Source organism: Hemitrygon akajei, chromosome 17, assembly GCF_048418815.1.
Source record: "Hemitrygon akajei chromosome 17, sHemAka1.3, whole genome shotgun sequence".
NCBI classification, from domain to species: Eukaryota; Metazoa; Chordata; class Chondrichthyes; order Myliobatiformes; family Dasyatidae; genus Hemitrygon; species Hemitrygon akajei.
Window position 1 is genome coordinate 19,353,869 of NC_133140.1, and position 23,926 is coordinate 19,377,794.

The window sequence follows — 23,926 nt, forward strand, 5'->3', positions numbered from 1 at the left end:
AGTATCTTTGTTCGATGAATACCAATAAATACAAAGGAGCATTCTACATGCAGTAAATATTGGAATCAAGGAATTAAAATAAGTGTCTTAGCTGCTTAGGTCTATTGTGCCGTTTATTTGGATCAGTAATGACCTGGCTCTAAATTTCATTTGCCAGAAATGATACAAAGGAAAATGATTGTGGGTTTATTGGGGTTACACCTTCATATCCCACCCAACATACTACTGCACTTCACACCCAACATATCACTCAGGGTAGTGATGTAGGCCCAACCATCTTTACTGCTTTATAAGTGACTCTTCTTTCATTTGTAAGGTCAGAAGTGAGGGAATATTCTGATAACTTGATGTTCAGTTACATTCACAACTTCTTAAATGAAGCGGTCTATGCCTAAGGAGACATTCAGGCAAGGACTGACAAGCGGCAATAACATTGAATTGTCGGCAAAGTGCTAATCAAAACCATTGGGCAGGATTATATGTAGGATTTCAAGGTAACTGCTCCTTTATTTTCTTCCTGTGGAAAAGCATGTTATCATGACAGGAGATCATAAATTTTCTTACACATCCTAAGGCCTGCTGTCCCATAACACACTTAGTATCTTCTGTGCTTAGCTAAATGGTGAGTTTGCATCGTAGGCAATTCCACTGTAATGTGCATTTAATTTTTATGTATCTTTCAGATTACCGTTTAAATCCAGTCCTGAGGAAAGCTTGCAAGGCTGACATTCCTAAATTCTGCCAGTCAGTTTTGAACACTGTAAAAGATGGCAAAGAACTGGAGGGTCAGGTGGTTTCCTGTCTGAAAATGAAATATGCTGACCAGGTATTGAAAGGACAGGTGGGGCACAGAGAAGACAGTTCACCTGAATTGAATATCTTTTTCTCATTTTCTCCCGCTCTCTCATTCCATTCTCTTGTTCACGTGCTTATTTTTGCATACCAAACTAAGGAAATGGACCTGCTTTCAGGCATGTAATGTTTTGATTACTTTGGCATTATTGTTAAACTCTTGTTGATGGTTGTTGGAGAAAGTGGAAGTTTTGAGTGCAGGGATTGGAATTATTTATTTAACTGTTCACCAGATACAAATGAGAAAAATTACCAAGCTTGTTGCCAAACAAGCGGTAATTATCTGGGATGAAAAGACTGAAAAATGACAGAATAAAATGTTAGAACAAAAACAGATTGAGATAATTAAATAGAGCTGTTAAAGGAATGAATTTGTGATGCAGCATGTTAGAAATTAAATTAGTCACAGGTGAAGACATCTTTAAGATTATTAATAGGAAGGGCGTATAATGTCTGTTGAAGAGAACGGGGTTTGCACTTCCTGAGAACTAGGTGTGACATGACAGATAGCTACTTGCATTGTTCTGAGCAGTAACTCGAGTTGGTTATTGACTATCAGAGTAAAAGACTACTTCAATTCTTCAGTCAGCATTATCTCAGTTACAGTACATAAATGCAGTCATGTTTTATCTTGGCCATTCCATTTTATTTTTATACAAAAAGTAGTTTTGGAATTCCTCTGTGTTGAGAACCATGTGTGGCCTCCGTCGGTCGTGGTTGACCATGGGTACTGCGCCTCTGGTAGTCACTGGGAGTGGCCTCTCCAGGGCGCAAGCCAGGGCAGATTTGATATGGAGATCCGTATGTTGCCCATGCAGTGGGACCCCCTCTCCATGCTGATGACAGGTCCAAAGGAACGTCGAAAGTCAATAGAGCTTGGTGTCAGCAGCATCGCAGGAGTTGCCATGCTGGTGCTGGGTACAGCAGTCAGCTGCCTTCAGGACTCTGACTCCAGAGTTTTCCTCGGGGTTTACCCCCAAAGTCTTTCCTGTGAGTGGGTATAGCCGCAAGGCAGCGTAGGTTTGAAATCAGAGTTTTCCCTCTCCTAGATGAGCTACCATTCGTGATTAACGAGTCCCATCTGCCCAGAGCAACTGGTTTTAAGGCGCCAGTGGTCCGTCTTTGCCCCTGCTGTCGGTGAGAACAGCTCTGCCAGACATAAGAACTATGCCACATGTGAAGGCCAGGAGTTGGACTTGGTTGTCAGAGGCTGTTTGAGACGAACGCCATGAAGAGCATTTGTTTAGCTCATCCCCACTACCACCCTTCGGCTATGACTACCCTTGGGGCCGGAGAACCATACTGCCCTGTTTAAGGCCTCTTCTGTTATTCTGTTATGGATTTTTGCCAGTAAGATTCTGCCAGTTTTAAGATTTTTTTTCCTGCTCTTGGGTTTCAATTTATTCTGGCTCTAGAGAAGCATGTGATTATACTAAAGCACTGTGTGTGCATCTATAGGTTGTAAGCACAACAGATTTGTTAAATAATTTATCCAATATAAGGAAGTATTTGTAATAGAAGATGATACTAACTGTGTTGTTAGGTCTTGGTTGTTTTCTGAAAGACTGCAGCACAGCCTGTCTTCCTTTTACTGTGACCCTTTGACTGCAGGTTTTGTTTGCCCCAGGCCTCAGAATATGTACTTGCATATGCTTGATTATGACTATTAACCTCCTGAGCATTCCCACTCTGTGCTATTTCTCATTCTCCCCATCTCTTCACTCATATTCTGAGTTCCTACTTTTTATCTACTGTATTTATTCTCTATCTCCGGTCAGGTATAGTGTGCTTAGATATTTCAACTCTTCTGCTATTATTTATCCATCAAAGTCCTTGCCCCTACATCAACCTGCTTTAACAACTGTCACTTGTTAGCTTGTTCCTTATTGTTTTAAGTAACTTTCTGCTCCTGGCTATTTGCTGGTTTTTGAACTTGACTCTGTATCAACTAGTCCAGTGGTCCCCAACCACTGGGCCGCAAAGCATGTGCTACCCAGCCGCAAGGAAATGATTGAATTTGGCGATATGAAACAATATGAGTCAGCTGCACCTTTCCTCATTCTGTCACGCCCACTGTTGGACTTGAATGCAAGTGAGGTTATCAGTCACCTAAACGTAGTGATACCCTTGCACCAGGGGTCACTGGTTGGCCTTGGGTAACCAGCCGGCAAGAAATGCCGTTGCTACTGGCTTGGAACGCGGACAGATGGGTGCCGCCTCTAAACCTGTTTAGCACACCGAATGTTTGTGGGGAACCTGGTGCTAAAATATTCGCAGATGATCTAATTCGGGCTCAGGGTTTGTAAGTAGCAGAGCAGCTACCTCGCTGTGATCTACTGAAAGTCATCCCTTGAGCCAGATTATTGGCTTTTGTCAGCCAATAAATCCTACTTACTTACGGGGGGGGCGGGCGTGCGTGCGCCCTGTCACTCTCCTTCTCGCTCTCTCTGGACTGCGACTGCCGCGGCCCCAGCACGGGGACCTCCGGCACTTACCTTGTCCTCTCACCCCACCCATGACCACCTGCACCTGACCAAGGCATCTGGCGGCAGGTGGGCAAGAGGCTAGAGTTCGGTCCCGGAGGCTGTCTAATGAGGCAATGAAGCCCTCAAAACTGCTTCAGCACCTTGAGTCCAAGCACTCTGCATTTACAGACAAACCCGTTGAGTTTTTTGAGCAGAAAAAAACATGAGCGAGCGGGACAGAAGCAAGTGCTGAGAGCCACGAAAACTAAATTGCGGAATAGACTGGACATAAGAAACCTCCTTGGAGTATTGCTGTCTCCCATCACCCCTCGATGGGACCGTCTTGTTGCAAGGTCCCACTGATTCAGCGATATTGGTGTGTTGCAATGATTTTATATGTTCATATGAGGAAAATATGCACTGTGTGTTTAATATCCAAACGTTACTTAAAATGTTATTATGCTATTGACTTATAAGTGAGTTATAATTGACTTATCACTATATTCATGAGAGGAAAATATGCGCTGTGTGTTTAATAAATTCGTTAGATAAACCCTTTTAGAAACAAAATTAAGTGTATTAACCACTTATAAGTGACTCATAGATGACTTATCACCTATATTCCGGTCGTGATTAACCCTTCTCTCCCCCCCCCCCCCCCCCGCCGGCCAGCTCGCAAGAATATTGTCGATATTAAACCGGTCCACGGTGCAAAAAAGGTTGGTGACCCCTGAACTAGTCTCCTACCTGATAACTTGATCTTCAGTGTTCTCCAAGATATTACTATTTCAGCATTTCTTTGCAGTTAACAACATTTTTGGCTTTATTAACGTTTATATTTTGGAACTTGACTTGCTGCCATGTTAGTAGGCCAATACATGTTGGTATGAGGGTCATATCTGTGGTAGGGCACTGAGGAGTGATGTAGAACAGAGGGATCCGGGAATACAGATTCATAGTTCCTTAAAAATGGCATCATAGGTAGATAGGGTTGTGAAGGGAGCTTTTGGCACATTGGCCTTCATAAATCAGTATTGAGTACAGGAGTTGGGATGTTATGTTGAAATTGTATAAGATGTTGGTGAGACCTAAACTGGAGCATTGTATGCTGTCCTGGTCACCTACATACAGGAAAGATATTAATACAATTGAAAGAGTGCAGAGACAGTTTACAAGGATGTAGCTGGGACTTGAGGACCCGAATTATAGGTTGAAAAGGTTAGCACTTTATTCCCTAGTGTGTAGAAAAATGGGGGGTGATTCGGTAGATAAATATAAAATTATGAAAGGGTAAATGCAAGCAGGCTTTTGGCACTAATGTTAGGTGAGTCAAGAACTAGAATTCATGGGTTAAGAATGAAAGTTCAAAGTAAATTTATTATTAAAATAAATGTATGTCACCATATACAACCATGAGATTTGTTTTCTTGCGGGCATACTCAGTAAATCATAATAGAATCAATGAAAGACTGCACCTATCAGGACAGGCAAATAACAAATGTGCAAAAAATAACAAACTGGAAATTCAAAAAGAAAGAAGAGAAATAACAATAATAATAATAAACAAATAAGCAATAAGTACCAGGAACATGAGATGAAGAGACCTTACAAGTGGGCCCGTAGGTTGTGGGAACAGTTCAGTGGTGGGGAAGCTGAAGTTATGCTCTCTGGTTCAGGAGCTTGATGGTTGAGGGGTAATTATTGTTCCTTTACCTGGTGGGGTTGGTCCTGAAGCTCCTGTACCACCTTCCTGATGGCAGCATTGAGAAGAGAACATGATTTGGGTGGTGGGGGTCCTTGATGATGGATGTTGCTGTTCTGCAATAGTGCTTCATGTAGATGTGTTCATTGGTGGAGAGGGCTGGATGGACTGATGGACTGGGCCATATACTTGGAATTCAGAAAAATGAGGGGGTGACTTTATTCAGTTTTATCAGATTCTAAGGAGGCTTGACAAGGCAAATGTTAATTCGTGAGGAGAAGTAACTACAAGAAGGATCTGGTTTCTTAAAACTGAGGTTTGTATAAAATTCTTCTCACAAAGGGTAATGAATTTCTGGAATTCTCTGCCTGACGTGTGGTTGAAGTTGATCATTAGAAAAAAATTAAAGTGCGGGTATATAAATGTTTGATAGTTGAAATGGTACGGAGAAAAGCTGAAGCCAGCAGGATCATAATAAATGGCAAGGAAGGCTTGAAGAGCCTCATGCTCTAGTGCTTCCTTTTTTTTGTTTTTGAGGAAAACTTGCAATTTGACATTTTATGAATTGTCACTTCCTACCAGCAGTCAGGCAGGAGAGAGCTGTTTGTGCAGTTGATAACTTCATCTTCTCATGATTTGAAAACGAATGAACAGCTAAGTTTCAAAACCGATTGATGTAAATGCTTATTAATTCAAGGTATGGTTACTGAAGGTAGCTATAGTCTGCAGGATGATGGCTGGCTGCTGTTCATGGATAGCCTGTTGGTTTTGATGAATAAGATCTATGTATTAAGCAGATGTTAATAAGGCCTGAACATTTCTGGAAAGCTCCCAGCTCCTTTGCATTAATTATTGCTGTGCCTTTTGGTGTTTTACAGTTTTATTTTCTCCTCACTGAGGTTCACTGTGATTACTGTGTACACAATCTTGTTGCATTCTTCTCTGTAAGAGTGCAGAAATCCAGGTTAAAAGTTCTGATTCCACTGGTGTTAACATTTTAACCTTCCTTTCTAAGATAAATTTGGTATTGGTCTAATGGTTGCTTGTTCTGAACTATTCTGACTTTTGAGCTTCTGTTCAAGCAAGGTGGATTGAAGGCTGTGTTAAAGTAACTGAGCTCCATTTAATATTGTTCTTGGCAGCGATTGTCTTCAGATTGTGAAGATCAGATTCGTGTGATTATCCAGGAATCGGCTCTGGACTACAGGCTGGACCCTCAGCTGCAAATACACTGCACTAAAGAGGTCGGTTGAACTCAGGACAATATGGTGACCACTGAAAAGGGTGTTAGTATGAGGGGAATTGCTATGGTTGGTGAAAATAGCAACCCGGGATTAAAAATGAAGGATTTCATTCTGCTGATATGGTGAAGTTGCCTTTCATGTTTTTGTAGATTAACATATTGTGTGCAGAGGAGGCGGCAGCGCAAGAACAGACTGGCCAGGTAGAAGAGTGCCTGAAAATCAACCTGCTGAAAATTACAGGAGAATCCTGCAAAAGGGTACGGCTATTTGTAGTGTATTGTTAGATTTAAAACAGTACCGTCAATTCATTTCATACAACAGTGGGCAGAAATATGGCATAGTTTCACCTATCATTAAGTTAGCAAAGTAAATGAAGTTCGAGTATTGCACTGGGGTTTCTTACTTTTAACAAATAGGTTTTGAAACGAAGGTAGTAATGAAAAACCATGACAAGTTCCGGTATACATGACAAAGAGAATAAAGATTCTGGTGAAGTTACCAAAAGGTCTGTAAAAATGAAATAACTATAATGTTAAGCTAAACAAAGACTCAACTGGCAAAAGATTTCAGGAAGGGAAGACTGAGAAATGAATTAACAGACATTTTTTCCTGACTGGAGTTTGATCAAGTGAAGGGTTAAAGATGTTTCTTTGGTTCCTAAACAAAAGTCAATTACTAAAAGAGTTTTTAATAAATCCAATGTAGAATTCAGAGATGCTTAGAAATTGCTACCCCATGGACTAGTTGCATATGAAAGGAACTTAATTACCTGGTCAAGGAAGGAAAGAAAATATTAATAATCAGTTGAAGTAAGCTGAAAATGGTCTTGTTGAACTAAGACCAGTTCAACTGAGTCATTAGTTATTCAGTTATAAATATTGAGGGTGGTGTGTATTGTAATTTTGCAGTACTATAAATTCTGCAGAACAGACTGGGTGAATTTTTGGAATGACTTATATTTGTTATTGTTCACAAGTTCGTAGTACAGTGTAACAATGTAAAGAAAAGTTGTATATTATAGTTTTATCTGCAGTGAGGTTGTAGCAGTAATTTATCATGTGGACAATACCTTGCTTGTGCTTTTTCTTGGAATTGATGTTTTGGGCTGTGGTCTGATAGTGTATGCAAGATGACAAATGGAACATAACATGAAAAAATTTGATCATCTGTTTTATCAGAAGAACTTTATGTGGGGCAGACTCGATGGGCTGAACGGCCTGTTTCTGCTCCTATGTCATATGGCCTGAAGAAAGCAGATTTTTTTTTAATATACATGGTGGGATATTGAAAAATGTTGGTGTTCAAATGGACCTAGATGCCGTTGAATGTGAATCACTGAAGTTAACATGTAATTAACATTAAGAAGGCAAAAGAGATTTTGGCCTTTACTGTAAAATGAATAGAGTACATAAGCAAGTGTTTTACTGTAAGATTATACGGGATCCCAGCAAGACTGTACAATCAGACTAAGGAAGCATATACAGTAAACTTTCATTTATGCATCTGAAATTCTCATGCAACAGGCAAAATATTTCTAGGAATATTGTTATTTTAAAAAAGCTTTGTTTTAAAGAGTTAATGCGAAATAAGTTTGAAAAGATTAGAGCACTAATCTTTTATATAGCATCTATAGCATCTTTTGTGGATGCTATTGCAGCGGGGTGTTGAAGTCCAAAGTTCAATTCTGGCATCCTTTATAAGCAAGTTTGTACATTCCTTCCTGTGTGTGCATGGGTTTCCTCTGGATACTCTGGTTTCCTCCCACAATCTAAAGACATAATGGATAGTAGCTTAATTGGTCATTGTAAATTGTCCTGTGATTAGGCTAGGGTTAAATCGGTGAGTTGCTGGGCGGCATGGCTCAAAGGGCCAGAAGGTCTATTTTGCGCTGTATCTCTCATAAATATTTACATTTGTGCATGAGAATAGTGCAGTTATAGGTTGAGTAGCAGCAGAACTTCATTGAAGATTTGGCATTTCATGTGTAGGCGAGTATCATTTGAGTGTAGAAATTCATTTGATTTTCTTTTGCTATATTTTACACTGTTTAGCCTTTAATTTAACCTTGTTACTTAAAAGGATAAGGTGTAGTTTGATTATTTAACAATTTGTCAATTGAAATCCAAAGTGAGATGTGCAGTTTATTATAAATGTATTCTAATTATAAATTACTATGATTGTACATTTAGACGGAGACGTAACAAAGATTTTTACTCCTCATGTATGTGAAGGATGTAAGAAGCAGTCAATTCAATTCAGTAATTTTGGACCTATTTTCATACAATTGGCATGCCTCTCTCCCTCCCTCCCCCATTCTCCAAAGGTACCCGATGGCTGAAAATATACTACATTTGTGATAAACTGTGTACAGTGGAGATTCACCAAATGGATTCCTGAGATGGTTCAATGAGGTGTTGAAAAAAGTGAGAGATTAACTCCTTGAAATACATAAAAGAAATCTAATGGGGTGTGACAGGGATATATGCAGGCATGGATATCTGAAACCAGGGGTCGGATTCTCAGAATGATAGATCACCGTCTAGAGGCTGAATTGCTGAGTATGATCAAGATAGCTGAATAGTTTTAATCTAAGAAAATATGCTGAGGAGAAAGATAACTGAGTGGCAGAGGACCTAAGAGGGGCTGAATGACCTAGTGACAGTATAATTTATTTCTACTGCCATTTGTACAGTCTGTTGCATGTGACTGGGAAATGCTTGATGGTTTTGGTTTTGTTCAATGGTGTGATGTTTCCTCCCGTAGGAGGTGCTGAACATGTTGCAAGAGAGCAAAGCCGATATTTTTGTGGACCCTGTGCTTCATGCAGCCTGTGGCCTGGATATCAGACATCATTGTGCCTCCATTCTTCCTGGCAGAGGACGGCGTAAGTGAATAGGGGTTGTGAGGGAGAGTTTGCTCAGGTATACTTGAAAACAATAACCTGACGGGTCAATGATATTAACATCAGCTCTTAAAGTCAGACAAAACTTCTGGCTACATGAAGCAATAATAGACCAATTATTAATTGTTACTGTTCATGGTGGAAGAGGACAGAGAATTGAGCAAACATCCTTGTGTTCCCATTAGCAGTAACTGAACTACTAGGTAGGGTTGGGTACAGATGCTTTCCCACGGATATGATGAGGTTACTTTGATGTAAAGGCAGATTATTAGGTTTCAATGAGAAAAAGTTTGAGTCTAAGTAAAATCTGGCAGCATCTGCTGCTGATACACTCAGAAAAATGTCAAATGGTTCCATACATTGCATTAACGTCTTAATAACTGGCACCCACAGTGCCCCACAGGGTATCCTTGCAAATTGGACATGTTGGACATGTTTATGAGCAATGTACAGTATGTTATGATTGTAAGGAGTAGTCTCACAATGGAAAGAGGATGTAATGTGATGGGGTCATTCTCCAGTGGAGCTGTTTGGTGTCATAGATGCATCTAGTCCCTGTAAGGTGGGTGTATTAATTGTGCTGAATAATGGTGGAGAGGTAGGCAACGACCTCTAAAGCTTCCTCAGTCATCCAACAAAATCATAGCTGAGCAAACTAAACTTCATTTCTATATTTCTATCGATCTGTAATCTTTCATCTCATTGAGATTTTATTTACCTTTAAAAAATATTGACTAACTTTGCTTCTGTTACTGTGAAATAGTTTGACACCACCTTGATCCTCAGTGTAATTATCTCATCTAAGAAGTGGACAACCCCTTAGTTTTAAATACTGATCCTCTTTGTTCTGTCCTTTAGAATGTTTTGTTTTAATGTAATTTATAATGCTTATAATAATGTTGAGGATGGTTCAATGTCAATGGATTGTTGCCAGTTTAGCAGAGATAGGTTAGTGAGCACTCAGAATGGAAAAATGGAGATGTTCCTTGTAATGTTGGCAGTTTACCAATCACCTGTCAAAGGCCAAGTGAAAGTGTCTGGTTGGATCAGTAATTCTGAGGACCTAAGCTGTCCACTAAGCACAGAGCTTAATGGCTAAAGTATGCACAAAGGTGAACATTTATTTTTCACTGCATAACATACTGAATATATCTAATTTATTAAAGCATAATTACAAACAACACAGTGAATAGTATCCTTATTATGAAGATGGGACTCTTGTTTTCAGGTAGTTATTGCTTCAATAACATAAATGCTTTTATGGAAATATGAACCTGCAGCTATTAGATTGATGAGGACCAAGCCAAGTTTGTTTACTGTCCTGTTGAGTTCCTTCACTGTCAAATGCATACCCTCTCTGGTGTGCGCCTCTGGGATTTGACTATGTTGGTAAAAGATGGTGTTACTGGGCGATGATCTGCAGCCAGACATTGGCAATTAATTTGGTTGATAAACATAACCACTTACACAGCTCTTATATTTTCTGCATTGATAGCTTTGTATGCTTCCACATCTTTTGATGGTTCTTTACCTACAAATATTGTTGCTAACCCTAACAAAATTAAGGGAATGCTTTGTCTAACTTATCAATATAACATTTAAGAGAATTAGCAATTTTTTAAATGATCCTGCATTTTAATAAGTTAATCTTTCATCAAACATTAAGTTTTGATGACAGTTGAAGTCCATAAGGTTGATACCACTTTGCACAGTATTCCTCTGGTTCACTCATTTGGTGTTGAGCGGTCAATCAGTAAGTGGGATTCATTAGTGTTACGTACATGCAACCCTGTAAAAGTATCAGCACAATAGAACACACCTAGAGTCTGGTTTTGCTGTTAACAAAACATTATTTTATTCGTAACTACGCCATATAGTAACTTAAACCAGGTAAATCAAGAGTTAATGGTGTTATGCAAATATAGGTGTAAATATATAAATCCCCAAGCTTCTTCAAGCTCAGGTGGTAAGTGATACTGTCTTATGATGGTATGTAAGAAAGCGGTTCAAATGCACAGGTTAATTAATGCGAGGTATTTGTAATCCAAAGGCAAATGTTGTGAGAAGGCAATTACGTCGATATTTCACAGATTCCACGACAGCAATACAAAATAACAATAGCAGTAGGTTTTATCTCCGAAGTTGTTCCACTCTACACGTGAAATATCACTGACAGTAATCTTCAACGAATATCCTTTCAACACAAGTGGTACTGTAGCGGTGTGCTACATGCAGCGCTGAAATATGACATGGAGTCGGTAAACTGCAGTTAAAAAAGATTTTATTTGAACTTCGCGGCCTCGCTTTAAAGCCTCCCTGATCCCGCCCTCCCCGGATGCTGTAGGGGGCACGTATTCACAGTCCCGCGCGGGCTTTTCCCTTTGTTGGTGAAGCAGACTTGGCGCCCTTTTGGGACTGGCCTTTATGCCAGCGCGCTGGCTATTTGTGAGCCGGTTCGAGTGCGCTAGGAAGTGGGTCGCCACAGTACCACACCTGAATTCAGCTATGGGACATCGCAAAGTGGTGGCCACAGGATACTCAAACAGAATCCACATATGGATTATCACCAACAGTAGCTTATCACAAAGGGGACCCCCTTCCAGTGGTAAACTACCACCCAGGCAAGGGTCGACACACCGGTAGATTACCCCAGTCTCACACAATGTAATAGCCACTTATCCAGTTCCAAGACATACGAAATAACTCCAACAGTGATTTGCCACAGGGATGCCTTTCTTCAGTGAACTACCATACCCAGACAAAGGGTACACACACACATGGTATTCACAAAGGTTTTCCCCTCACCAGAGAACCCACTCCTGTGGATTAACCAAGTGACAATCACATTTTCTTCGCCGAATGGAAATAAACTCACCCTCATGGGCTACTTAGAGTCATTTATCAATACTGAAGATCGATCTTAACTCACCCCCTTTTGGGCTATTGAAAGTCTAAACCAGTGACTGACTCACTGGTGTCTTCCATTGACCGAATCCATCTTGACTCTGTGTCTGTGTGTCCATGACTGTCCTTGTATATTCAAAACAAGCTGCACAGAAACCCTAACATCGATTGTCCATCAAATAACTCCACCTCTCTCACCATAGTAACCAAACAATTTTGTAATCAGTAGAAATCCAACAGTGTCTAAAATTCTTTTGGCGTTTTAAAGTGATAGTCCACAGAAAAAATGAACCCTAGGGGTACATAACATTAGAAACTGCCAATAAGAGTAATTCAGGTGCAAGCAGAGTGGCCCCTCGTTTGGAGTGTGTTAGTGTTAGTGTCAGTGTTTAGAGTGGCTTTGACTGATCAGGCTTAGGCAAGATCAGGTTTGGGTGAGGAGCATTGTCTTTAAGTTACACACACTCTCTATCCTTATTTGTTCATTCCTCATCTGTTAGGGCATAGTAGGATAGTGAGAATGGCTCTGGGGCAGTGTTTTGTTCTGTGTGTGGGATGTGAAAGTCTGTGAAACCTCCAGTTTCCCAGATAAACACATCTGCATGAGGTGCAGCTCCTGAGGGAACTTATTAAGGAAGTGGGGCTGTAGCTCGATGACCTTTGGCTCATACAGGAGAATGAGGAGGTGATAAGACGGAAGCTACAGGGAGGTAAAGTGTAAAAGAAAGGTGAAAGTGGATCTCTAACCGCTGGAAAATGACACTGAAGAGGTAGTAATGGTGGGCAAGTGGAAGATGCTAGCAAGTATGGTGGAAGTTCCTGGTGTCAGGGGTCATGAAATGTGTGAAGTTACCGTTACTAGGGAGAAGGTTCTTGCAAAACTGAAAGGTCTGAAGGTAGATTAGTCACTTGGATCAGATGGTGTACCCCACAAGGTTCTGAAAGAGGTGGCTGAAGAGATTGTGGAGGATCTGGTCTTTCAAGAATTACTAGATTCTGGAATGGTTCTGGAAGACTGGAAAATTGCAAGTGTCACTCCACTCTTCAAGGTGGGAGAGAGGCAGAAGAAAGGAAACTATAGGCTAGTCAGTCTGACCTCAGTGGTTCGGAAGATGTTGGTGTCAATTGCTGTGGATGTGGTTTTGGGGGTACTAGGAGGCATGTGATAAAATAGGCCTAGTCAGCATGGTTTCCTCAAGGAAAAATCTTACCTGACAAATCTGTTGAAATTCTTTGAAGAAATAGCAAGCAGAATAAACGAAGGATAATCGGTTGATGTGTATTTGGATTTTGAGAAGGCCTTTGACAAGGTGCTTAAGTTATGAGCCTGTGGTATTACAGGGAACTTTTTAGTGTTGATACAGCAGTGGCTGACTGGCAGGAGGCAAAGAGTGGCAATAAAGGGAGCCTTTTCAGGTTGGCTGCCTGTGACTAGTGGTGTTCTACAGGGGACTGTGTTGGGACTGATTGTTTTAACATTATATGAGAATAATTTGGATGATGGAATTGGTGGCTTTGTTGCAAAGTTTGCAGACTATGAAGATAGGTCAGGGAGCGGGTAGATTTGAGGAAGTAAGAGGCTGCAGAAGGACTTAGAATGGGCAAAGAAGTGGCAGATGGAATACATTATTGGGAAGTGTATGGTCATGCACTTTGGTAGAAGAAATGGAAGGGCTGACTATTTTCTAAATGAAGAGAAAATACAAAAAATGGAGGCACAAAGGGACTTAGGCGTCCTTTTGCAGAATTCCCTAAAGGTTAATTTGCAGGTTGAGCCTGTGGTGAGGAAGGCAAATGCATTATTAGCATTCTTTTCAAGAAGGCTAGAATATAAAAGCAAGGATGTAATGTTGAAACTTTATAAATCACTGGAGTATTGTGAACAGTTTTGGACGCCTTATCTTAGAAAGGATGTGTTGAAACTGGAGAGGGTTCAATGAGTTCACGAAAATGATTCCAGGTTTGAACAGCTTATCATACAAAGAGTGTTTGATGGCTTTTGGCCTGTATACATTAGAGTTCAGAAGAATGAGGGGGTGACCTCACTGAAACCTATTGAATGGTGAAAAACCTTGATAGAGTGGATATGAAGAGGATGTTTCCTGTGGTGGGAGAGTCTAAGACCAGAGGACACAGCCTCAATAGAGGGACGTCCTTTTAGAATGGAGATGAGGAGGAATTTCTTCACCCAGAAAGTGGTGAATCTGTGGAATTTGTTGCCACTGGCAACTGTGGAGGCCAAGTCTGTATATATATTTAAGGCAGAGTTTGATAAATTCTTGATTGGTCAGGGCATGAAGGGAAACTGGTGGTGGGGGGGGGGGGGGGGGGAGAGAGGCAGGAGATTGGGGCTGAGAGTAAAATGGATTGGGCATGATGAAATGGCAGAGCAGGCCCGGTAGGCCAAATGGCCCAATTCTGCTCCTGTGTCTTATGGCCATTGTTGATTTTATTTTTCCAGAAATGTCATGTTTGCTTGATGCACTGGAAGATAAAACAGTGAGATTGCAACCAGACTGCAAAAAGAGATTACAAGATCGTCAGGAAATGTGGAGCTATGCAGCAAAGGTAATGTGAGTAAGAGACTCAGCAGTGTGCTGTGACTCCAGTCCATTTCATGGGGTGCTGGAAAATGAAAGCAGAATGAAACATTGCATTTGTAGAAACATAGAAGCCACAACTAAAAATATTTTTTCTTTCTGCCCTGCCAATAATCACCAGTGCTGGATTCTCTTCAGTATAATGAAAACACTGAAAACGCTAAGCAGGTTTGTAAAGAGGAAAACAGTTAATGTTTTCAGAATTTTAAGTAGGAATGCAGCTGCTTGACACCACTGGTCTTTAACAGACTTTGACTTTTGGTACTACTAGGATCATTTGGTTACGAGAGTGATAACACTTCTGAAATGGATGTTAGTGTCAGGGAACATGTTTTTAGGTCAAGAAAGGTAAGATTGTGAGTAGTGATTTCAGTTTGTCGTGGGTATTGTGGCAAAACAACTGATTTGATGGGAATTCTGTCTGTAATTTTGCTTGATTTGGGAGTGGTGCATTCCAAATGATGGAAAGGATAGAAAATGAACAGGTACAAGATTTTGCGTACATTGCATTGGAATTCATATTCATTAAACTTTGTGGTTAAGATCTGTTGCCTGGTTTCATTGAAATCTCATCCTGTCTTATCCTCAGTTAATACAGTGCTTCTATTCTTTTTGTAGGTTGCCCCAGCAGAAGGTTTTGTAGACTTGGCTCATCAAGTGATGACATCTCCATCCAAAAATTACCTGATGGGCTTCTTGGCATTAGGAGTGTGCGTCCTATTTCTACTGGGCATGACCTGCGGAAGGATCACTAAACGAGTGACACGGGAGCTTAAGGATAGGTAGAGCATGGTGAAACCCAGCTTTTGTACAGCCTCTGTATAGTCTCCTTAAATAAGAGCAGCAGACGTAATCCAGTCCTTTACACTTGCTCTCAGTTTGTTCTGCACGGATATTTCCTGCAGAACAAATGTGCAAACTAAAAGCTGCTGCTTCTGCTGCAGCAGGACTCCTCTCTTTAGTTCCCTGTAGACTTGGTTTCCAATGTGTATCTGAATCATGTTCACCCAGATCAGCAAGTTTTCTTGGTAGCAGTCTAATCCAACAGAGATTCTCACCTGTAGGAAAATTAACTGCCACAACTGGAATGATTCCAAAGAATTGCATCAGTTCAAGTAGACTGTAGGACACTTTAGGAAAGTGTCTGCTTCAACTCTTGTGACTGTACAAATCAGATTGATTTGCTTTTTTTTTGAAAATTGTTCATGCTTTCTTTAGGTGATGGTGAGAAAGAGAAAATGGGCAATGATTTTGCCCATTATCCAGCCTTGTAAATTAAATACTGTGTGCTAGTGATTTAAAGGGACCTGTCTGTGCAGAACATAAAAACTGAGCCACTCTCTAAAATGTTCATGTATTAAAAGCCAAACTTAAATCACTGTAGTATATTTGAAATGTTTGGCATTATGTAAATTTGTGGTTATTTTAATCTGTATCTTGTGCTTTGATTGGTTTCTCTTTAAGTTTCAGTTTGCGGCTGGTAGCGTGTGCTCAGTGGCCTCAGTTACAGATTTTTCCTCATCACTTGAAGTTTAAAACTAAAGGGGTGTAATTGCAAAGCTCAGTACTGCCCCTCTGAGAAGGGTTCACTGTGCATGTGTTAGTTAAGTCATTATATGCCTCCTGACTTTCTTGTATTAAGACAAGGCTCATTAATTCATGTGTAATTCATTATATTCCTGCATTTTTTAGCAGCTCCACTTTGATCATGTAAAAAGCTCTCAAATGGGAACTAGCCAGCCTAAAATTATTTAGTTTTAGGAGAATTATATAGTATAATGGGAATTTTCACACACAGTTACATCAGTGAATTGTGTGATTATTTGGTACAAACTAAGGTAGTACCTGGTGTAAAGAATTTAACATGCATATCACTATGATGTAAAATATTGCTGACTTGGAATCAATAAAACTAATATTCACAATATTTTTGCCCATTTAAAAAATTCTGTTACAAGTGACAAAACTTGCTAGCTTTTTTAGGTCTGTTTTATACTGAGAGACTACTTTGCCATCAATGTAGTGTTAATAATCAGATAATGAACCAAATGCTTTAATCAGGCTTAGGCAGATTTGACAGGATCTCTGTTGGATGCACCTGAGGGTGCTACCAATGATCAATACTATTCCATTACGCAGTTGTAAATCCCATCAGCTGAACAATGATCTAATCAGGCAATGTACATTTTGAATACTGATCCCTGACTGCTAACAGAAGCATCAAGCACATTTATTTCTGCCCTATGTGTTGAATTTTCAGCCTTATTTATTGTTTACTAATGAATTCTAGCAGGGTCTCCCTCTGCAACTGTTGACTTTTTTCTGTTGCCTTCTGTTCAAAGTTCTCGTGTGGATTTGCCTGGTCACATTTGTGACTGCCATCTGGTGAGGGGGTGGCCTGCATGTTGCAGAAATGGGATATCATTTTTTAAAATTTCCTTTGTAGGGTGTTTAAAATTTTAATACAGATTATCTGTAGTGAAATTGTGTACAGGGATGCTACAAGGTCTCACTCTGTGTTGTACAGAGAAAACGCGGAAAGTCGTGCGTTGTTCTGCTGTAGGTGTCAATGTCACTTTGAAGTAAATTTACAAACCAGGGTTTGTAAACTTTTTTTCTGTGTATAAAATTCATTTTCTGAACGTAAAAGATACTTATTCCCAATCACGCTGTGTAATTTGAGATGTTAATGAAATCCTAACATACAGGCTCTTTGTTCTGTACAGAAGAAATGGCAGAATTTATTAATAAAATTGTCTGCAGGTTTTTAAACTTTGCTTTTCCATGTGAGTCTTGTTTATTACATTTCCTTGTCAAAGTTGAATTTTATTACATTTTGAACAGTTTCTTGGTTAAGATAATCTGAAATGAAAACAAAATGCTGGATGCACCCAGCAGGTCAGGCAACTTCTGTGGAAAAAGGAACAGCAGTAACATTTCAGGTTGGAGTTCTTTTGTAGGAACACTTCAGATCTCTAGCATCTGCAGTTTTTGTTTTCTAAAGTTGATCTGATCTCTCCTTGCGGTGAAGGGTCCTTTCAGTCCTTTGGGTGTTTCCTGTGCAGCTGTGGGACCCCTTGCAGGTAGACCTGGACACAACACAGTGACATCCCCAGTCTAAAGAAATGGCAAATGATCGTGACAAAGAAATGATGTCGGATTGATGAAAAGTTTGGAGTTCTCTGCAGGAGAGACTGAGGCTACGTCCATACTAGACCGGATAATTTTGAAAATGCCAGTTTCACGTAAAAACGATAGGCATCCACACTATGCGTTTTAAAAAATATCTCTGTCCACATTAAAGCAGATATTTCAGTGAATCTCCTACTGTGCATGCGCAGGACACATCTAACGAAAACAAGCGACATGTTCGGTGTCAAATCTCGCTGTGAAAGACTAGAAAAACTTAAAAGACGGACAACTGTTGGCTCTCACGCAGGAGGACTTAAAAGTAAAAAAAAAAATACTGGAGTGTATGGAGGCAACCGACAGGGAGTTCACGGACAGTATAACCCGGCTGATGACAAACATTGAAAAACTGACGAACTCTGTTGCATTAATAAAGCACCTTGTTAAATGTATAAAACATGTCTGCAACAGTATTATCTTATATTTCCATACAATGTTACATTAGGCTGTTACACATCTATTGTCAGAGAAGTACTTGTATAAATAGGGAAACCACCTTCATACGAGCAAGGACAGAAAACAGGGCAAAGTGAATATGCTTATTTATTCAGTAAGTTATGGGTCAAAGTATTTGGTGAGTACATTTCTAACTCTTCCGGCTTCAGTCTCGTTGCCGTTTGTTCTGAAATTGTTAGGTTGCATTTAAGAAAACAATGAAATGGCGCGCTGCCGTAGCAATCTGTTCTGGCATGTCATGACAGCGTTTTCGGGTTTCTCCAGTTACCCCGTCCACACTGCTCCAGCTTAGTGGCTTTTTCAAAATTACACACCGTGGAGAGCGTTTCTGAAAATCACTGGTTTTGGGGGACGAAAATGCCGTTTTAGTGTGGACGGAGGGTAAAAACAAAAAGGAAAAAGCTTCAGTTACGGATTTATCCGGTGTAGTGTGGACGTAGCCTGATTTCTAATAGCAGTTGTGCAGAATCAATGGGAATGCTTTGTTCATATTTAGAGTACACTTTACAAATAATCTACCCTCTGGCCTTGAGTGACACCATGGATGTTCTAAGTCTTTCAGTTCAAGTTTAGTTTATTGGTTTAAAGTTCTGATGGAACCTGATAGTTTAAGTGTATAAACATCACTAAATTACCCACCCACGCAGAGGCTTATGGTGAAGAATGTATTGCAGCCAGCTTATTTGTAATTTGGCTTGACAGGTTGATAAGTGATTGTCAAAGATAAATTGTAATTAAAATAGTAAAGGATTTAAAATAATTCATTTTGATACATACCTTGCCGCAACTGCAGTTGACCTACATTTCAAATCTAAAATCTACATTCATACTAATTGTGTAAGACTGGCTACACTAATTTTTGTTTACAAATATAGACAGTGTCCTGATTATGTGTACAAGTGATTCTGGAGTGTTATTTGATTTTGATATTCAGGTAGTGGCCAGGTTAACTGTGCTTGTGACTTTCCATACAAATACTGCAAGGCATGAATTTCTTATTCTACCTTAAATTCAGACCAAGGTAACAAAGCAACATTGTTGCATGTTTGTCTATATACCCTTTTGCTATTAATCGTTACTAATTAGTCCTCAGCAAACCCCAGCTCTGTGCAGACAGATTTTAAGCAAGACTGCATCAATGCCTCGTCATATTTTCAGTCTTTACAAGCTACAAGGTTGCACCTCAAGTTTTCAACTGCATTGTAACAATTCAGTCAAGATTGCCTCCATTTCTGAATCAGGTTTAACATCACTGGCATATGATGTGAAATCTGTTGTTTTGCAGCAGCAGTACAATGCAATACACAAAAAAACTATAAATTACAATAAGAAATATATTTTTCAAATAAATAAGTAGTGCAAAAAGGGAGCAAAACAAATAGTGAGGTAATGTTCATTGATTGGCTCATTGCCAGCTCAGAAATCTGATGGCGGAGGGGAAGAAGCTGTTCCTAAAATGTTAACACAGAACAATGTTGTGCCGACCATGCAGCCTACTCTTAAAAACTGCCTAGAATTTCCCTAGTGCATAGCCCTCCATTTTTTTAAGCTCCACCTACTTATCTAAGAGGCTCTTAAAAGACCCTATTGTATCCGCTTCCACCACCATTCCATGCACTGTGGGGGAAAAAAATCTGACATCCCCTCAATGCCTGTTTCCAAGCATCTTAAAACTATGCCCCCTCGTGTTAGCAATTTCAACTCTGGGAAGAAGCCTCTGACTAGCCACACGATCAATGCCCCTCAACATCTTGTACACCTCTATTAGGTCACCTCTCATCCTCTATTGCTTCAAGGAGAAAAGGCCAAGTTCACTCAACCTATTCTCATAAGTTACACCCTCCAATCCAGGTAACATCCTTGTAAATCTCCTCTGCACTCTCTTTAGTATCCACATCCTTCCTGTAGTGAGGTGACCAGAAATGAACACAGTACTCCAAGTGGGGTCTGACCAAGATCTTATATAGCCTCATGGCTCTTGAACTCAATCCCACAGTTCATGAGTGCCAACATACCATACGCCTTCTTAACACTGTCAATCTGCGCTGCAGCTTTGAGTGTCCTATGGACATGGACCCCAAGATCTCTCAGATTCTCCATACTGCCAAGAATCTTACCATTAATATATTGTCTTCAAATTTGACCTACCAAAATGAACCACCACACTTAACTGGGTTGAAGTCCATCTGCCACTTCTCAACCCAGTTCTACATCCTATCGACGTCCTGCTGCAAACTCTGACAACCCTCCAGACTATCCACAACACCCAAAACCTTTGTGTCATAAGCAAATTTACTAACCCACCCCCCTACTTCTTCATCCAGGTCATTTATAAAAATCACAAAGAGGAGGGGTCCAGGAACAGATCCCTGCAGATCACCACTGGTCACTGACCTCCATGCAGAATATGAAACATCTACAACCACCCTTTGCCTTCTGTGGGCAAGCCAACTCTGGATCCACAAAGCCAGGTCTCCTTGAATCCCATGCCTCCTTATTTTCTGAAGGAGCTTTGCACGGGGAACCTTATCAAATGCCTTGCTGAAATCCATATACTGTACACTACATCCACTGCTGTACCTTCAATGTGTTTGGCTACATCCTCAACTCAATCAGGCTCGTAAGGCATAACCATCCCTTGACCAAGCCATGCTGACTCTCTAATCTCTCCAATAAATCCTGCTTCTCAGGATCTTCAACAATTTGCCCACCACTGAAGTCAGACTCACTGGTTTATAATTTCCTGAGTTATCTCTACTCCCTTTCTTGAACAAGGGAACAGCATTTGCAATCTTCCAGTACTTCTCCTGTTTCTATTGATGACACAAAGATCATTGCAAGAGGCTTAGCAATCTCCTCCCTCGCTTTCCACAGTAGCCTGGTATATCTTATCTGGTTCCGGTGACTTATCTAATTTAATGCTTTTGAAAAGCTCCAGCATATCCTTTTTCTTAATGTCTATATGCTCAAGCGTTTCAGTCCACTGTAAGTCATCCCCACAATTGCCAAGGTCTTTTTCCCTGATGAATACTGAAGCAAAGTATTCAGTAAGTACTTCCGCTACCTCCTCTGACTTTCCACTATTGCACCTGATAGGTCCTATTTTCACACGGCTCATCCTCTTGTTCTTCACATTCTTGTGGAATGTCTTGGAGATTTCCTTAATACTGCTCACCACGGCCTTCTCATGTCCCCTTCTGGCTCTCCTAATTGCATTCTTAAGTTCCTTCCTTGCAACCTTGTTATCTTCTAGAGCCTAACAGTACCAAGTTTCTTGAACCTTTCATAAGTTTTTCTTAATTAGATTTTCTATATCTTGTACACCATTGTTCTTTTACCCAACCATCCTTTACCTGCTTCAATGGAACGGAACTCCATGGAAATGTTCCCTGAACATTCGCCACATTTCTGCTGTCCATTTTCCTGAAAACATCTGCTCCCAAGTTCCTGCTTAATAGCATCATATTTTCCCCTACCCTAATTCAATGTTTTCCCACATTGTCTGTTCCTATCCCTCTCCAGCGCTATGGTGAAGGAGATAGAGTTGTGGTCACTACCTCCAAAATGCTCTCCCACCGAGAGATCTGATTCCTGACCAGGTTCATTTCCCAATACCAGATCAAGTACAGCCTCTCCCCTAAATGGGTTATCTACATGTTAGGAAACCTTCCTGGACATGCCTAACAAACTCCACCCCATCTAAACCCCTTGTGCTAAGGAGATGCCAATTAATATGAGGAAAGTTTAAAATCTCCCATCACAACAACCCTATTATTGCTCCATTACAGAATCTGCTCTTTGCTATCCCTGTTACTATTTGGGGGGGGGGGGGGGTCTATAAAACACCCAGTAGAATTATTGCTCCTTTCCTGTTTCTGACTTCCACCCACACTGACTCAGGAGGCCATCTCTTCATGACTTCCTCCTTTTCTGCAGCTGTGACACTATCCCTAATTAGCAAAGCCACGTCCCCACCTCTTTTGCCTCCCTCTGTTCTTTTTGAAACATCTAAACCCTGGCATACATGCTCCTGAGACATCTCTGTAATGGCCACAACATCATAGTTCCATGTATTGATCCACGCTCTAAGTTAATTGTGTACCTTCGGGCTCCTGTACCTCCCCCTCAATGGTAGCTATGAGAAGACAGCATGTTTTGGGTTATTGGGGTCTTCAATGATTGATGTTGCCTTATTGAGGCATTGCCTTAATGTTGAGGAGGCTGAGTTTACAAGCCTTGAGCTTTTTGTCAGTCCTATGCAGTGCCTGCACTTCATACCAGTTAGTGATGCAACCAGTTAGAATGCTCTCCATGGTGCATTTGTAGACATTTTAGTCTTTGGTGACATACCAAATCTCCTCAATATGACCACTGTTGTGCCTTGTAGTTGCATCAACATGTTGGGCCCAGGGTAGCTCTTCAGTGATGATGACATCCAGGAACTTGAAACTGCTCACCCTTTCCTGGACTGGTGTTTGCTCCCTCGACTTTCTCTTCCTGAAGTCCATAATCAGTTTCTCGGTCTTACTGGTGTTGAGTGCAAAGTTGTTGTTGTGACATCACTCAATCAGCTAGTTTATCTCACTCCTGTACCCTACCTCGTCACCATCTGAAATTCTGCCAACAACAGTTGTCACTGGCAAACTTGTAGATGCTGTTTGAGCTATGTCCAGCCACACAGTATAAAGAGAATAGAGCAGTAGGCTAAGCACCATCCTTGAGGTGCCAATGTTGATTGTTAGCCAGGAGGAGATGTTATTTCTGATCTTCACTGACTATGGTCTCCCGATGAAGAAGTCAGGATCCAGTTGCAAAGGGAGATTGAGGTTTTTGAAGCTTGTTGGTTAGTACTGAGCATATTGTGGTATTGAATGCTCATCTGTAACCAATAAACAGCAACCTGATGTAGGTATTGCTGTTGTCCACATGGTCCAAGTCCAAGTGGAGAGCGAGTGAGATTGCACCCACTACAGATCAACCATGGCAATAGGCTCATTGCAGCAGGTGAAGGTCCTTGCTTAAGTAGAAGTTGATTTTGGCCATGACCAACCTCTCAAAGCACTTCACAGTAGATGAGAATGGACTACACTACCGGACTGCACAACTGTCTCAATTTTATTCATGAGCTAGTGTATGGAGATGCTGCTTATGCATGTGTACATATACAAGCTGGGATCCTGGACAGAAATCCATTCTCTCTGCTTTAATGAATGAGCTGACTACAAATAAGCTTGGTCACTGAATGTGCACATCATCATCTTAAGAAGAATGGCAGAACAAAGGTTCTCTACCAATCTGTCTCTCACTGCACAACATTACAGGCCCATAATGAGACCCTTCAGAAGCCACCTTTCAACAATTGCAAATAATGGAGAAATCCACTGCCTGCCTTTGGCTATCTAAGGAGAATCATTAGAAGATAAAGACATTGACCTGGTACATGGTCTGCCAAGCAGTATTAAGCTCTGACTACCTGTGCACCAAGTTGCAGACCATCTCAAAGTACTGTAGTAATACCATTAACAGCATCTCCACAAGTTCCTCCAAATCTATGAATAGTATAAATGTGTCATTATCAATGTCCCTCTCTCAGCTCCATTGGACAGAGCATG

General features: G+C 40.6%; 1 protein-coding gene across 2 annotated transcripts in view; it reads left to right on the forward strand.

Moving 5' to 3' along the window:
- Window positions 1–17,441, forward strand: part of glg1a (golgi glycoprotein 1a) — a 156,438-nt gene extending 138,997 nt beyond the window's left edge. The window contains exons 21-26 of one of the 2 annotated variants that reach the window (XM_073069741.1): window positions 684–841; window positions 6,162–6,263; window positions 6,413–6,520; window positions 9,027–9,147; window positions 14,531–14,637; window positions 15,288–17,441. In XM_073069741.1, coding sequence (XP_072925842.1) covers window positions 684–841; window positions 6,162–6,263; window positions 6,413–6,520; window positions 9,027–9,147; window positions 14,531–14,637; window positions 15,288–15,455 — 764 coding nt within the window. In that variant the 3' untranslated portion in view covers window positions 15,456–17,441. The remainder of the gene's footprint in view (window positions 1–683; window positions 842–6,161; window positions 6,264–6,412; window positions 6,521–9,026; window positions 9,148–14,530; window positions 14,638–15,287) is intronic. The other variant, XM_073069742.1, reaches the window with a different exon arrangement.
- The last annotated feature ends 6,485 nt before the right edge of the window (window positions 17,442–23,926 follow it).